Genomic DNA, 13,750 nt, shown 5'->3' on the forward strand with positions numbered 1-13,750 from the left:
CACTCATTGCAACCTCCAGATCAGGTGCAAGGCAAGCCCCACACAGAGCACAGAGCAGTAATCTAGCAGCGAAGTAATCCATGTGAATGCTCAGGTAAACTGGCCTCACGTTACTAAGGGCTTTATAGAGTCCTAGCTTCACCCTCTTTGGTCCCTTTCATCTTCCCCTCCCCAAATGGATACAGTGGTGCCCCGCAAGACGAACGCCTCGCAAGACAGAAAACTCGCTAGATGAAAGAGTTTTCCATTTTGGAGGTGCTTCGCAAAACGAATTTCCTATGGGCTTGCTTCGCAAGACGACAATGTCTTGCGAGTTCCTGCTGGGTTTTTTTCCCTTTCCCCCCTTTTTCTAAGCCGCTTATCAGCTGATCCGATCAGCAGATAAGCCGCTAAAAGCCGCTAATAGCGCTAATCCGCTAATCTGTCAATGGGCTTGCTTCGCAAGACGAAAAAAACCGCTAGACGAAGAGAATCACAGAACGGATTCTTTTCGTCTTGCGAGGCACCACTGTACTATAAGGTTTCCACCCTAAGCACACTCACCTGGGGACGATCTCTTCTGAAATCGGGGAGGGGGGGCATCATTTTTGAAGGTGAGGAAATCCTCCGCCCAAGAATCTGTCTGCCGCATGTGAGACACCCTCCTGCCTTGTCTTTCTGCAGAGACTGAGTGGCGGCGGCGGATGGCCTCTAAAAGAGGCGAGGACGAGGATGAGGACAGCACGGAAGAACTGGGGAGCCTGCGAGAGTTGCAGAAGCAAGAGCTGAGCAAGGTGGGCAGAGGGCTTGGGGGCAGACGAAGCCAGGTGGGGGCGCTCCTGGTTGCCAGTGGCTCCTTGTGTGGCTGAGCTCCCTGTCCCCACTCTCTCTCTCCGCAAGGTGGCCTCCAACCTTGGCAAGCTCATCCTCAAGGAGGAGATGGAGAAGTCGCTCCCCATCCGGAGGAAAACCCGTTCCCTTCCAGACCGGACGCCCTTCCACTCCTGTGAGTAAGCAACCCCCACCCCACCCCCTGCTAAAACCAGGGGCTGATTTCCCATGCTTCCCATTCTTTTTGTTTTGAAACAGGAAGGGCACATCTTTCGTGCACCCCTGTTTGTTTGTTTGCATTTATAATCCACCCTTTACTCCGAGGTGCTCAAGATAGCACTCTGTTAGAATTCCTGCTCCATGATTGCAGTCATGGGATTGTTGTCTATCACATGATGGTGTATGTTTTCATTCCACAGAGTGGGAAGTGACAGAGACAGGATGTTTGTGTTACTGTGTTCCGTGAAGTGGAACTATTGTCCTTTGTTCTCTCTCTTTGCTTTCTGATGCTAGAGAGAGAGGGAGCCATGTTGCAGTGCTCCGTGTGTGTTTATATGTAAATAAAGTAGATTAGCCAAAATGCTGAGTTGCTGAGGTCTGTTGCACAAGCTGCGAAGACTCTGCGGATCCCTAAGTGTGCCGGTGTTGGTTGGCATCGGTCACTGTGATGTTCGGGCAGAAGAAAGCTTATGAAGCTCCCGAACAACCGACCAGGAGGGAGGGAATATGCCAGTCGGGCATGTGTCTCTGCCAGAGTCCTACTCAAGTGTAGGCTGAACTCCTGACACATTCATGCTTCTCTTCTTCCCCTTTTTATCCTCTCAACGACCCTGCCAGGCAGGTTAGGTCACCCAGGTCAGCCAGTGAGATTCATGATGGCTGAGTGGGGATTTGACCCCTGGTCTCCCAGGTCCTTGACCGAAACTCTTAACCACTATGCCACTAATAATAATAATAATAATAATTTTTTGTTTATACCCTGTCCATCTGGCTGGGTTTCCCCAGCCCCTCTGCGTGGCTCCCAACAGAATATTTAAAACACACGAAACAATCAAACAGTAAAAACTTCCCTAAAGAGGGCTGCCTTCAGATGTCTCCAAAAAGTCAGATAGTTGTTTATTTCCTTGACATCTGGTGGGAGGGCGTTGCACAGGGCGGGCGCCACCACCAAGAAGGCCCTCTGCCTGGTTCCCTGTAACTTCGCTTCTCACAGTGAGGGAACCACCAGAAGGCCCTCGGCGCTGGACTTCAGTGTCCGGGTAGAACGACAGGGGTGGAGACACTCCTTCAGGCCACTTAGAGCTTTAAAGGTCAGCGCAAGGACGCAAGACCTGGTCCATCTAGCTCAGTACTGCCTTCGCAGACTGGAAGCAATCGCTTTCCAGGGTTTCAGGCAGAGATTGAACCAGGGACCTTCTGCATGCAGACATAGGTATTATATCAAGTTTACGCCAACTGTACTCCTGCCGTGATCTACAGAAGGAAACCATAGGAAAAGTTGAGATTGGCACACAACATGACACCACTTTGTCCTCTCCTGGGGAGAGTGGCAGAGTGAACAGGCCATGCCCAGAATTGGCCACCCATATTCCCAATGCAGGCGGAATGAATGACTGGGAATAAGAAGAGCCAGGTTAATGGCACATCCAGACCCAGTGCCCTGTTCTCACAGTTGCCTCTGTTTGTGAAGGCATAGCAGAACCTTCAAAGATAGTACCTCTCCCCCATGACTTTGTCCTTCTCGAGAGACAATGGAGTGTGCCTCCAGGGGTCATGTGTCCACAGTGCCTGCTGTGGCTGAAGAGACTGGTAACTCGTAACTGCTGCCTCCCCTATCTTGTTTTTGCTGTGTTAGCTGCACCAAAGTGACGCAAGCCTGGGCAGCGTGTCTGGAGGTCCTGGGCTCCCAGACGACAAGACCCCCCTCTCAGCCACACTGGAGTGGTCTACAGGAGAGTAGACCAATGCATTTGACACCAGATTGGCTGCAGGAGTTGCTGGAAGGAGGCATTCAATACGCCATCCAACAGTCTTAGGGACGTGGGATTTGTGTGGGATTTACACCTTAGCCTTTTCTTCTCTGAAAGATGTCCCACAAGGCAGTGGGTACATGAATTTGTCTAATCCTCTTTTAAAGGTTGGTGGCTGTCACTGCATCCTGTGGCAGAGAGTTCCACAGTTCAGCTGTGTGCTGTGTGAAGAAGCAGATTTGGCCAAAAGAGCCCAGGAGACACAGAGGCGGCTGCCCTCTTGCAAGTGTGCCTGAGCATTTGGCCCCATGAGAGCTGTCCCTTGTGCCCTTCAAGTGTTGTGGCCTACAACTCCCATCAGTCCTTGCCAGCCTGGCCATGCTCCCATCAGCCCCTGCACCAAAGAGCTGTGCTGCCTGGGGCTGATGGGAGCTGTAGTCCAAAACCAGCTGGAGGCCACCTGGTTGGGGAAGGCTGGTCTAGAGCAGCAGATGTGCCCCTTGGCCAGAGCTCCTCGTCATGTGGCCGCCCTGAGCAGCAGCCCCACGGCCTGCCCATTTCCCAAGCTCCCTTCCAGCGCTACCATCTGCGCATGTTCCTGAACTGTTGCTCAACCCAGCTTAACAGGAGCCCTTTCCCCAGCCATATTAATCACTGGTCTTCCTCTTTTTCCAGCTCTTCACGGCGGAAGCTCGAAATCTTCCTCCCTTCCTGCCTACGGGAGAAACACCCTCGCCAGGGTAAGGAGCCAGTTAGGGGCCTCTGCCATGAACCTTACAACCTTCAGCTTCTATGAGTCCTTTGAGATATATATATATATATATATATATATAATTTTTATTAAGTTTTACATAACAAATTTAAATTCAAACACATCATTCACCTCCTCATTTATATTCTCTGAATCTCTTGACTTCCCTCTGCCCTTCCACGGTTACCATTATCAATCCTTTATTTTATTTTATCTGCTTATCTTATTTTCTCTAATTTGTTAAAAGAATAACAACCCATTTTTCCAGGGTTTTTCATACGTTACAAGCATTACTCAAATCCTGCCAAAGTTTTTAAAATTGTTTACGGTGTTCTCTTGAGCACATTATAAATTTTCCACATTCCTTCTTAAAATTCCTCTTTTCCTGCCTTCTGATTTTCCCTGTCAGTTTCGCCATTTTGGCGTAGTCCATCATAGTCCTTCAGCTTCCACGAGTTCTAGTGTTGTGACAGAGAAAGACTTTTCTCTTCCCCCTTTCTTCTCTTGTGGCTTTCCCCAACCCATGGTTGCACTCACTGCAAGTGCTTTCACGGTCTGGATTGGGCCCATTAAATGCTATAATGCCCCTTGCCTGCCTGCCTGCCTGGAGATGGTGTTTGTGTGTGACTTTTGTGATTCTGGAATGTATGTAGCCTGCTATGAAATGAGAGCAATGCATTTGCCGCTTTGACCTGTTTTGCCGCTCGCCCTGAGCTCCGTTGAATGCAGACCCGAGAAGATTATCCACAATGTGGTGCAAGTCTTGAGTTAATACACACTGCCCATCTCTGCTCTATCCCTTGGATGGAAGTAGAAAAAGTGGAGGTGTTTGGAGGGAATGTGCATATTCCACACATCTAGAAGTCCTCCGCTTTCCTTTTTATGAAAGCAGTCTTGTCTTGCTGGTGCAGAGAGGGCTCAAGAACAGTCTAATCTGAGGCAGTGGAAATCATCTCAATGATTACAAGCAGGGCCACCCTTCCAAATTGTGCCTGGTCCTCTGGCGCCTGCTTCCATTCTGAAACCATAGAATCATAAAATTGTAGAGTTGGGAAGGAACAGCAGGGAGCTGGACCATCTAGTCCAGGGCCCAGATTTGGCCCAATCGCCTTCTAAATCCAGCCGGTGGACGGTCTGGGAATCAGCCTGTTTTTACATGTGTCCTTTTATTTAAAATGCATCTCTGGGTTATTCGTGGGGCATAGGAATTTGTTCATTTCCCCAAAAAAATATAGTCCGGCCCCCCACAAGGCCTGAGGGACAGTGGACCGGCCCCATGCTGAAAAAGTTTGCTGACTCCTGAGTAGTCCAACTCCCTGCAGTGCAGGGAACCACAGTTGAAGAATTCCTGACAGGTGGCCATCTAAGCACCTCCAAGGAAGGAGTGCCAACACTGTCTTCCGAGGGAGTCTGTTCCACTGTCAAACTGTTCTTAGAGTCAGAAAGTTCTTCCTAATACAGTCGTACCTTGGATCCCGAACGCCCTGGAACTTGGACGTTTTGGCTCCCACATGCCGCAAACCCAGACGTGATTGTTCCAGTTTGCAAACAGTCTTTTGGAAGCAGAACATCCGACAGGGCTTCTGCGGCTTCTGATTGGCCGCAGGAGCTTCCTGTGGCCAATCAGAAGCAGCGATTTGGCTTCCGAACGTTTTGGAAGTTGAACGGACTTCCAGAACGGATTCTGTTCGACTTCCAAGGTGCGACTGTATTTAATTGGAATCTCCTTTCTTGCCCTTTGAATCCCTGTGATTTGAGTCGTCCCCTCTGGAGCAGCTTGCTCAGTCTTCCATGGGACAACTCTTCAGGTTTTTGAAGATGGCTGTCAAATTCTGATCCACGCCATCTTTGACCAAGAATCGTACAGCTGGCATTGGCCCTGCAGAGAGACCTGCTGGCCTGGGGCTGAGGTCCCACAAGTAGCCCACATCTCCTGCCATTACTGGGAGGTGGGGGGGAATCCTTCTGCCACAAGCAGAAAACCTGAGTAATAAAGGCACAATCACACCATGGACACGTGGAATCGGTTGCCTTTCTCCCACAAAGCTGCAGTTCCCATGAGTCTTTGGGGAAAGTGATGTGTGCTTTAGATGTGTGGTCTGGATGTGACCTAGGAAAGATCGACGCGCCTGCTCTCTTCATGCCACAAAGGCACCAAGGTTGGCATGTCTCTGTGGGTGACCCTGACTCTTCTGCTTTTTCCCGCCTTCTACAGCTGCAGTCCACAGAGTTCAGTCCTGCTGGCAGTGAGAAAGGGAGCCCAGGTAAGCGAAACTACAGGGTTGGGGTGGGGCAAAGGCAGACCTCTCACCTACTGACATCAGTCACCTGCCCTAGCTTGGACCCTCTTCTGCTATTTCTGAGCCACTTCTGACCTCCCTTCTGGTCACAGAATTGTAGAGTGGGAAGGGACCCCAAGGGCAATGTTAAAAACTGGGATACAAAAGCTAGGAGCCAAATGGCTCCTGGGACCTGGGTTGCAGGCGCCAAAACAGAATGTCTAGTCGCCATGGGGGAGTGTTTGGCAACACTTTTTATTATTTTGATAAGCATGAAATAATAATAAGCAATTCACATAAGTGACACATTGCCAATATCACATTTTAAACAGAAATTGCTAATACATGTTTGAGTTGGTATTTGCAATAAAAATTATTGGTGCCATACTTCAGTTTTCAAAACACTCTTTTTATTAACACATTGCCTATCCTTAACATATACAGTGGTACCTCTTGTTAAGTACTTAATTCATTCTGGAGGTCCGTTCTTAACCTGAAACTGTTCTTAACCTGAAGCACCACTTTAGCTAATGGGGCCTCCCGCTGCTGCTGTGCCGCCAAGCACGATTTCTGTTCTCATCCTGAAGCAAAGTTCTTAACCCGAGGTACTCTTTCTGGGTTAGCGGAGTCTGTAATCTGAAGTGTATGTAACCTGAAGTGTATGTAACCCAAGGTACCACTGTACTTCGATGCACATACATTTCAGTAATCCTTGAGTGTCAGCCAGGCATGAAAATAAAGCACCCAGACTTTTTGAGGTGCTCACAAACGGAGAATCTTCAGGTGCGGAATGCGCCTGGCGCCCTGCTAATTTCGAACCCTGGTCATCTACTCCCAACCCCCCACAATGCAGGAATCACACTAAGTGGTCTTGGAAACTTAGCAATGAACCAACTGAAGAAGATGGCAGGGGACTGTTGTCTTGTCACCTTCATCCCCTTTCCTTCTGTCTTGCAGGTCTACAGGTGAGCACACATGTCCAGGCACAGGTGGTCCCCCTGAGAGGTGATGTATCAGGCCAGTTTCCCCAAGGATACCCGGGAGAGTGACGGCGTCTCACCCAAACCCCAGAGGAAGGCTCAGGAGGGTTTGAGAGGGGGGCCAGCAGGGAATAAGGTGGTGCAACTGGCTGCCTCCTGTGGGTCTACAGCCATGCCAAGCACTATTTCTGTGGGAGAAGGCCCTGCAACTGTGTTGGGTTTATTTTCCCTCCACAGAACGGCCAGAGAGGGCGGATGGACAGGGGAAACTCCCTCCCTAGTATGCTGGAGCAAAAGGTGAGAACCGCCCCTGGGGCCATGGGGGAATATCCACCGTCCTTTCGCATGGGGGTAATGTGTCCTGATGCGCCCACAAAGAAATGCAGCCAAGCGGCCCCTTTGTTAACTTTGCTTTTCTTCCTCCCTGAAGATTTACCCTTACGAGATGTTGATGGTGACGAATCGGGGAAGAGTGAAACTGCCTCCAGGCGTGGACAGGACAAGGCTAGAGGTACAAAGAAATAGCACTGGTGCAAATCTACCTTTCTCAACCTTGACACTCAGCAAATCACTTCCTTGCTATTATCATTATCAACATCATCACTATTACAGTCATACCTTGGATCTTGAATGCCTTGCGACTTGAACATTTTGGCTCCCAAATGCCGCAAACCTAGAAGCGAGTGTTCTGGTTTGCAAACGTTCTTTGGAACCTGAACATCCGACGCGGATTATGCGGCTTCCGATTGTGTGCAGGAAGCCCCTGCAGCCAATCGGAAGCCGCACTTTGGTTGTCGAATTTTTACGGAAGTCGAACAGAATTCTGGAATGGATTCTGTTCGACAACCATGGTATGACTGTACTATTATTGTTAATAATATTATTGTTGTTGTTGTTTTAGAAAATGTATAAGCCACCCAATTGTCAGAAAAACTCAAAAGGGCTTAACAGAAAAGAAAAAGCAATTAAATTGGCAGTAAGAAGAAATAACAAGACATTGGAAAAGTTAAGATAACCAGAGACTAAAAACATATTAAGACTTGCATCAACTTTCTAAACATGTGGACAGGCTTGTTTAAAGAAAAATGTTTTTAGCAGGTGCTGAAAAGAGTAAAGGTGTCAATAGGCATTGAGTTCCAAACTCTGGGTGCTGCTGCACTAAAACATCAAGTTCTTACAAATGCGGAATACCTGTATTATGGGGCACTTGTAACTGCGCCTGCCCTGCTGATTGAAGCAGCAGAGGGGCCACATGTGGGGTAAGAAGGTCCAGATGTTGTTAGGCTTCAACTCCCATCAGCCTCAACAGCCCACATGGCCAGTGGGCAGGGACGATGGGAGCTGTAGTCCAATTTCTGCAAGGCACCAGTTGGTGTGCATAAAATTGAGCAAGACAAATCACTTGTCTTGACTCAAGATAAGGCAGCTTCCCATGTTCTGACACGAAATACAACACCTTTCCAGACAAGCACCTTGCCCACTCGACCACTTCGATCGGCAGAACTGGCATTGTTATGGGCTCCACATTTGTAGGAACTCTCTTATCTTTCAGCCTGGCAGCACCTACCCTTTGGAACTCCCTGCCGATTGATTTCAAGCAGGTGCATTCACTGTACCCTTTTGCAGCGCCTACTCAAATGTTTATGGGACACAGGTGGCGCTGTGGGTTAAACCACAGAGCCTAGGACTTGCCGATCAGAAGGTCAGTGGTTCGAATCCCCGTGACGGGGTGAGCTCCCGTTGCTCAGTCTCTGCTCCTGCCAACCTAGCAGTTCGAAAGCACGTCAAAGTGCAAGTAGATAAATAGGGACCGCTCCGGCGGGAAGGTAAACGGCGTTTCCGTGCGCTGCTCTCATTCGGCAGAAGCTTCTTAGTCCTGCTGGCCACATGACTTGGAAGCTGTACGCCGGCTCCCTCGGCCAGTAAAGCGAGACAAGCACCACAACCCCAGAGTCGGTCACGACTGGATCTAATGGTCAGGGGTCCCTTTACCTTTACCTATATGTTTTAGAAAGTTGTTTCAGGTGTTCATTTGTTTCTAAAAAGTTATTTTTCGTGTGCCTTGACTGCAAACCACTCAAGTGGTTTCATGAATCTTATGAAATGAATGAATGAATGAATGAATGAGCAAGCCTCCTTCCTTCTCTCCCCATCCCAGCGCCACCTGTCAGCCGAGGATTTCCTGCGTGCGTTTGAGATGTCGCCGGACGAATTTGGCAAGCTGGCCCTGTGGAAGCGGAACGAGCTGAAGAAGAAAGCCTTCCTCTTCTGATCCCAGCCCCCGCGCAGAGCCGACATGCCCGGCGTGACGCTCCGTGCGTGTGTGCCGACCCGTCTTTCATCACAGACGCTTTAGGGCTACTCTCGAGCTCGTTCGAAGGGACGTTGCTCCTTTCTCCCCACCACCACCCAACCGCCCTCACTGCAGAGGTGGCTGCCATGCCTTGACTCTTGGGGCAGAGGAAAAGTGGGTCAGGAAAAGAGTGGTGAGACCCTGTGCTGGATGTGGCAGCGGCTGTGGGGGGTGCCAAGTCCCTTCCCCACTCCCCCCCCCCGGTGAAAATCAGCCATGTGTGGGGTGGGAAGAGGCCAGGGTGGAGATTAGGTGTTCTGTGCTGCCACCCTTAAGCTCATTCCGTTGTTGGCTTTACTCCCAGACCAGGCGTCCTCTCCCCCCTTTGGCACGCAGGCCCATCAGGTTTTCTAAACTTGGGCAAGAATGAGCCCCCGACTTGGCCCAGCGGGCAGATCTGAGCATCATGGCACCAGGCAGACTCCCACCTTGCAGCAGGACCAGATTGAAGAGGGTTTCTCTGCCCCAGCATCCTCTTCTCACAGGGGGCAGCCTTGCCACACTCTCCCACTGATTTCCTCCCCCTTGTGACTGGTACTCAGCTGCCCGCTGGACGTGCCTAGCCCCCACTGGAGTGAACGTGACCTGGGGCTGCAACTCATCTAAATGGCTACCAAGCAGCAGTGTGATGGCTCCCTCCCCAGCAAAAACAAAAAAAGCTTTCTTTGCTAGCTCCTGCCCCTACTGCACTGGACAAACGGAAGTATTTCGTGGCCCCTCTTTAAGATGTGCTGTCTACAGGAGGAATGCAGCCACTACCACGGTGCCCGCAGGCATGGAGAAGGGCATAGAGGTGGGCTTCATTTGGAATCGAGGCATGTGTCCAGGCCCCTGTTCTGCAGGGGGTCACTTGGAGTCACTTCCAACTCTATGGTTTTAGTTTCTTCCCCGCTGCCAAAAGCTCCCTTTGTAGGCCACCTTCCTCTATCCATTTCCACCCCAGCATTCCCAACTCTTCCTGCAAGCTGGTCCTGGGCCAGCTATATGTGGCACCTGTTTCCTGCTCTCCCTCTGCCCTGCCATCCCATCCATCTAGGCTGTAACATTCTTCTGTGCTGCACCTGCTGCCTGCCCCCCCACCCCAAAATCTGGGGGCCCCTGCCACCTACCCTGCAAGCTCTATTCAGCGAGACTGAATAGAGATGTGTCTGAAGAGAGGAATGCATTTACCTGCTGCTGTCATGCCCGTAGTTCAGGCCCGCCTCTTCAGCCTATGTGCCTCGCCCTCCACATTCCCTGCACTCGTACGTACACAGATCTACCTGCCCTGTCTCCACAGCTTCATGCTAGTCCTGTGGAAAGGACTGCAGAGAAGGTGGCTTGATGCAAAGCCTGGGTATGCCCCTGCTCCTGCACAACCAGTGTGGTGTAGTGGTTAAGAGTGGTGGACTCGTAATCTAGTGAACTGGGTTCAATTCCCTGCTCCTCCACATGCAGCTGCTGCGTGACCTTGGGCTAGTCACACTGCTCTGAAGTCTCTCAGCCCCACTCACCTCACAGTGTTTGTTGTGGGGGAGGAATGGAAAGGAGATTGTTAGCCACTTTGAGACTCTTTAAAGGTAAAGGGACCCCTGACCATTAGGTCCAGTCGTGGCCGACTCTGGGGTTGCGGCGCTCATCTCGCTTTATTGGCTGAGGGAGCCGGCGTACAGCTTCCGGGTCATGTGGCCAGCATGACTAAGCCGCTTCTGGCGAACCAGAGCAGCGCACGGAAACGCCATTTACCTTCCCGCTGGAGTGGTACCTATTTATCTACTTGCACTTTGAGGTGCTTTCGAACTGCTAGGTTGGCAGGAGCAGGGACCGAGCAACAGGTGCTCACCCCATCGCGGAGATTTGAACCGCCGACCTTCTGATCGGCAAGTCCTAGGCTCTGTGGTTTAACCCACAGCGCCACCCAAGACTCCTTAGGGTAGTGATAAAGCGGGATAGCAAATCCAAATTCTTCTTCTACCCTAAAAGCTGGAGGAGTGAGAGCTCTCTTCTGCTTCAGCCACCGCAAGGCTCACAACACTGTGCCACAGCCCTAGGTCTCTCAGAAGCTACTACAGGTAGTTTAAGTCATGCAAGGCAACGGCATTTATGCCAAGGGACAGGAGCCTCCTAGCCGGCCCCTTCTGTCTAGCGCATAGAGGCCAGGCTCTGCAAAGGATCACCTTGGGAGTCCAGCCACTTCATGGGCAAGATCCAGGCTGCTCTGTCACTTTCTGTACCAAGACGGGCTTTCTTTCTTTAGGAGCCAAACAACCGTCAGTCTCAAGCCAGACTGAGCAGGGAGAGCCAGGACAGGAGGAGACTAGGCTGTCTCTACACTGCCACACATTTCTGCTCACCAAGAGCTGAGAATCACCCGCCCACCCCCATCTCCTCCTCCTGGAGGCCAAGGCTCCTTTTTGCCCATCACCATCACACTCCCCCTGCCCCAGGGAGCACACAAGTGGTTGCGTGCAATACACAAGCACCCGTGCCTGTTGAACTACCAGGGCCCACAAGTCAGCACAGTTGGACTAGGTGATCCTTCGGGCCCCTTCCAGATTGCATGATTCTAGGAACACAAACCAATGTTGCACAGGCTGCTAGACATCAGCAGGGAGTTGCAGGGTTGGTTTCTGCTGGGGCGGAAAAGATCTCTCTCTCTCTCTCTCTCTGTCCCAATGAGTACCTTCCTCCACAAAATCTACCAGCCCTTAAGTGGTGGCTTCTCACTGACTGGTAAAATTACTGAAATCCAGAGGTACTTTTCATCAGGCTATTTAAAGAGGGGGAAGAGTTTGCCGAGGAGGAGAGGGGTGCTGCAAGCCACACTTCCAAGGAACATTCCCCAATCCAGACCAGCGCCAGGCCCACCTGTCTCACGTAAGGGGTCCTGCACTGCACCAGCAAAAACCTCCCACCCACAATGCTGTCCTGGCACTTTTCAGTCTAGTAAGGGTGCTGCCATTGCATTGTGGGAGGGAGAGCAGAAGAGCCTGGAAGGGTTCGCTGCCCTTGGTGGGGTGGATCAAAGCAGCAGCAGCAGCAGTCTAGGCCCAAGCAAGTCTATCTTTCGAGCCAGGAAGATGAAGAGAGAGGTGCTTCCCCTCCACCTGGCGCCTTCCAACTGCTTTTGATGGCAGCTCCCACCAACCCCAGCACAATTCCAGTGTGCTGGCTGGAGCTCAAGGGAGCTGCAGCCCCAAACATCTGGGAAGCAGCAGGATAGCACCCGGGCCCTGAAATCCAGCCACCAAGACTGCCCAATGAGCCATTCCCCAGGGCTGTGGGAGAAACTGCCTTTCTTGGCTCAGAGCCCAGTGTTCAGCTCACGCCTTTTCCCTCCACACAGCCCCTGCCATGCTGCCCCCCCCTTACATTTCCTCCCTCCTGGCCACTCCACTTTGTGCAAATGTAAAGAATGTAATTTATTAGAAGTCACCGGCCTCTACTTGCTTTTCACTGCTATTCTGTGAGCATATCTATAAATAAGGACCTCCTAGTGCGAAGAGCGGCCTATCCCTATTCCACCACCCACTTCGGCTGACGTCAGAATCTGTGTGGAAATGATTTCCTCTCTAACCCCCACCCCCTTTTAATTAAATGTGAAGTGGCTTTATTCAAAAAGGTCTTGTCCTTGCTTTGTTATTTGTTTGTCAGGACTGATGTATGAGTTGCACCACACTGTTAAATCCTTTCTAGCCTCTCCTCTATTTCATAAAATCTATTCACCGTTTGATCATTAAAAACAAAACAAAACCTCCAAGCGATTTACAAACAGAATGAAACAATAAAATTACTAGTAAAAACCCTAAAAACCCTAAAGCAAAACAATAAATTGAAAACAGATTAAAACATATAGCAATATTCTACATGTCTGGGTAGCCTTTTCTAAATAAAAATCTTCTGTGCACAGAACCAGAAAGAGTACAGTGGAAACACCTGCCTGATATCAAATGGCAGGGAATCCCAGAGTGTAGCCGCTGCCACACTAAAAAATAAATTTCTTACAAATACAAAATGAGTATTATATGGAACCTGTAACAGTGCCAGTTCTGTCAATTGAGTGGGTATCTATGGGCTAATGTGATCTTGCAAGTAGTGCAAATCTCTGAGCAAAGGTGTTCTATGCTGACAAGGCCTCACTCTGTCAGCAATCGTGCTGCAGCATTCTGCACTAACTACAGCTTCCAGATCAAGCGCAAGGGAAGCCCCACACAGAGGGCATTGCAGCGTTCCAGTCTAGAAGTAACCAATGCAGGAAAAAGTGAGAAATGCTCACTAAGAAAACGTTTGGATGAGGATAGAGGGAACTGGTCATTTTTCAAGCCCTCCCTGGCACATTCCTCCTAAAAAAAAAAAAAAGACACTGCCCAGCCACTTCTAAGACAACAGACCACAGGCACTAGAAGAGAAATCTAGCAATCTATTCTGAGACCACACATTATTCTTCCTCTGAGACAGACTGGGCCTTCGGGTAACTGCACACACAACCTGCTGAAAGAACACAGAAGAAGCTGCTGGATCAGGCCACAGACCCATCTAGTCCAGCACCCTGTTCTCACAGTGGCCAACCAGATGCCCCTATTGGGTAACTTGCAAGCAGGATTCAAACACAATCACATTCCCCCCTC

The 13,750-nt window shown here is 50.3% G+C and overlaps 1 protein-coding gene across 5 annotated transcripts in view; it reads left to right on the forward strand.

Annotated features, from left to right (window-relative positions):
* DMTN (dematin actin binding protein) overlaps positions 1–9,203 on the forward strand; it is a 57,314-nt gene extending 48,111 nt beyond the window's left edge. For 3 of the 5 annotated variants that reach the window (XM_082230423.1, XM_082230421.1, XM_082230422.1), the window contains exons 10-14: positions 664–773; positions 880–985; positions 3,456–3,520; positions 5,747–5,795; positions 6,768–7,024. In XM_082230423.1, coding sequence (XP_082086549.1) covers positions 664–773; positions 880–985; positions 3,456–3,520; positions 5,747–5,795; positions 6,768–6,859 — 422 coding nt within the window. In that variant the 3' untranslated portion in view covers positions 6,860–7,024. Of the gene's footprint in view, positions 1–663; positions 774–879; positions 986–3,455; positions 3,521–5,746; positions 5,819–6,767; positions 7,088–7,220; positions 7,302–8,948 lie in introns of those variants that run through there. The other 2 variants (XM_082230425.1, XM_082230424.1) reach the window with 2 other exon arrangements.
* The last annotated feature ends 4,547 nt before the right edge of the window (positions 9,204–13,750 follow it).

This window comes from Podarcis vaucheri (assembly GCF_965113315.1).
Source record: "Podarcis vaucheri genome assembly, chromosome: 7".
Taxonomy (NCBI): Eukaryota; Metazoa; Chordata; class Lepidosauria; order Squamata; family Lacertidae; genus Podarcis; species Podarcis vaucheri.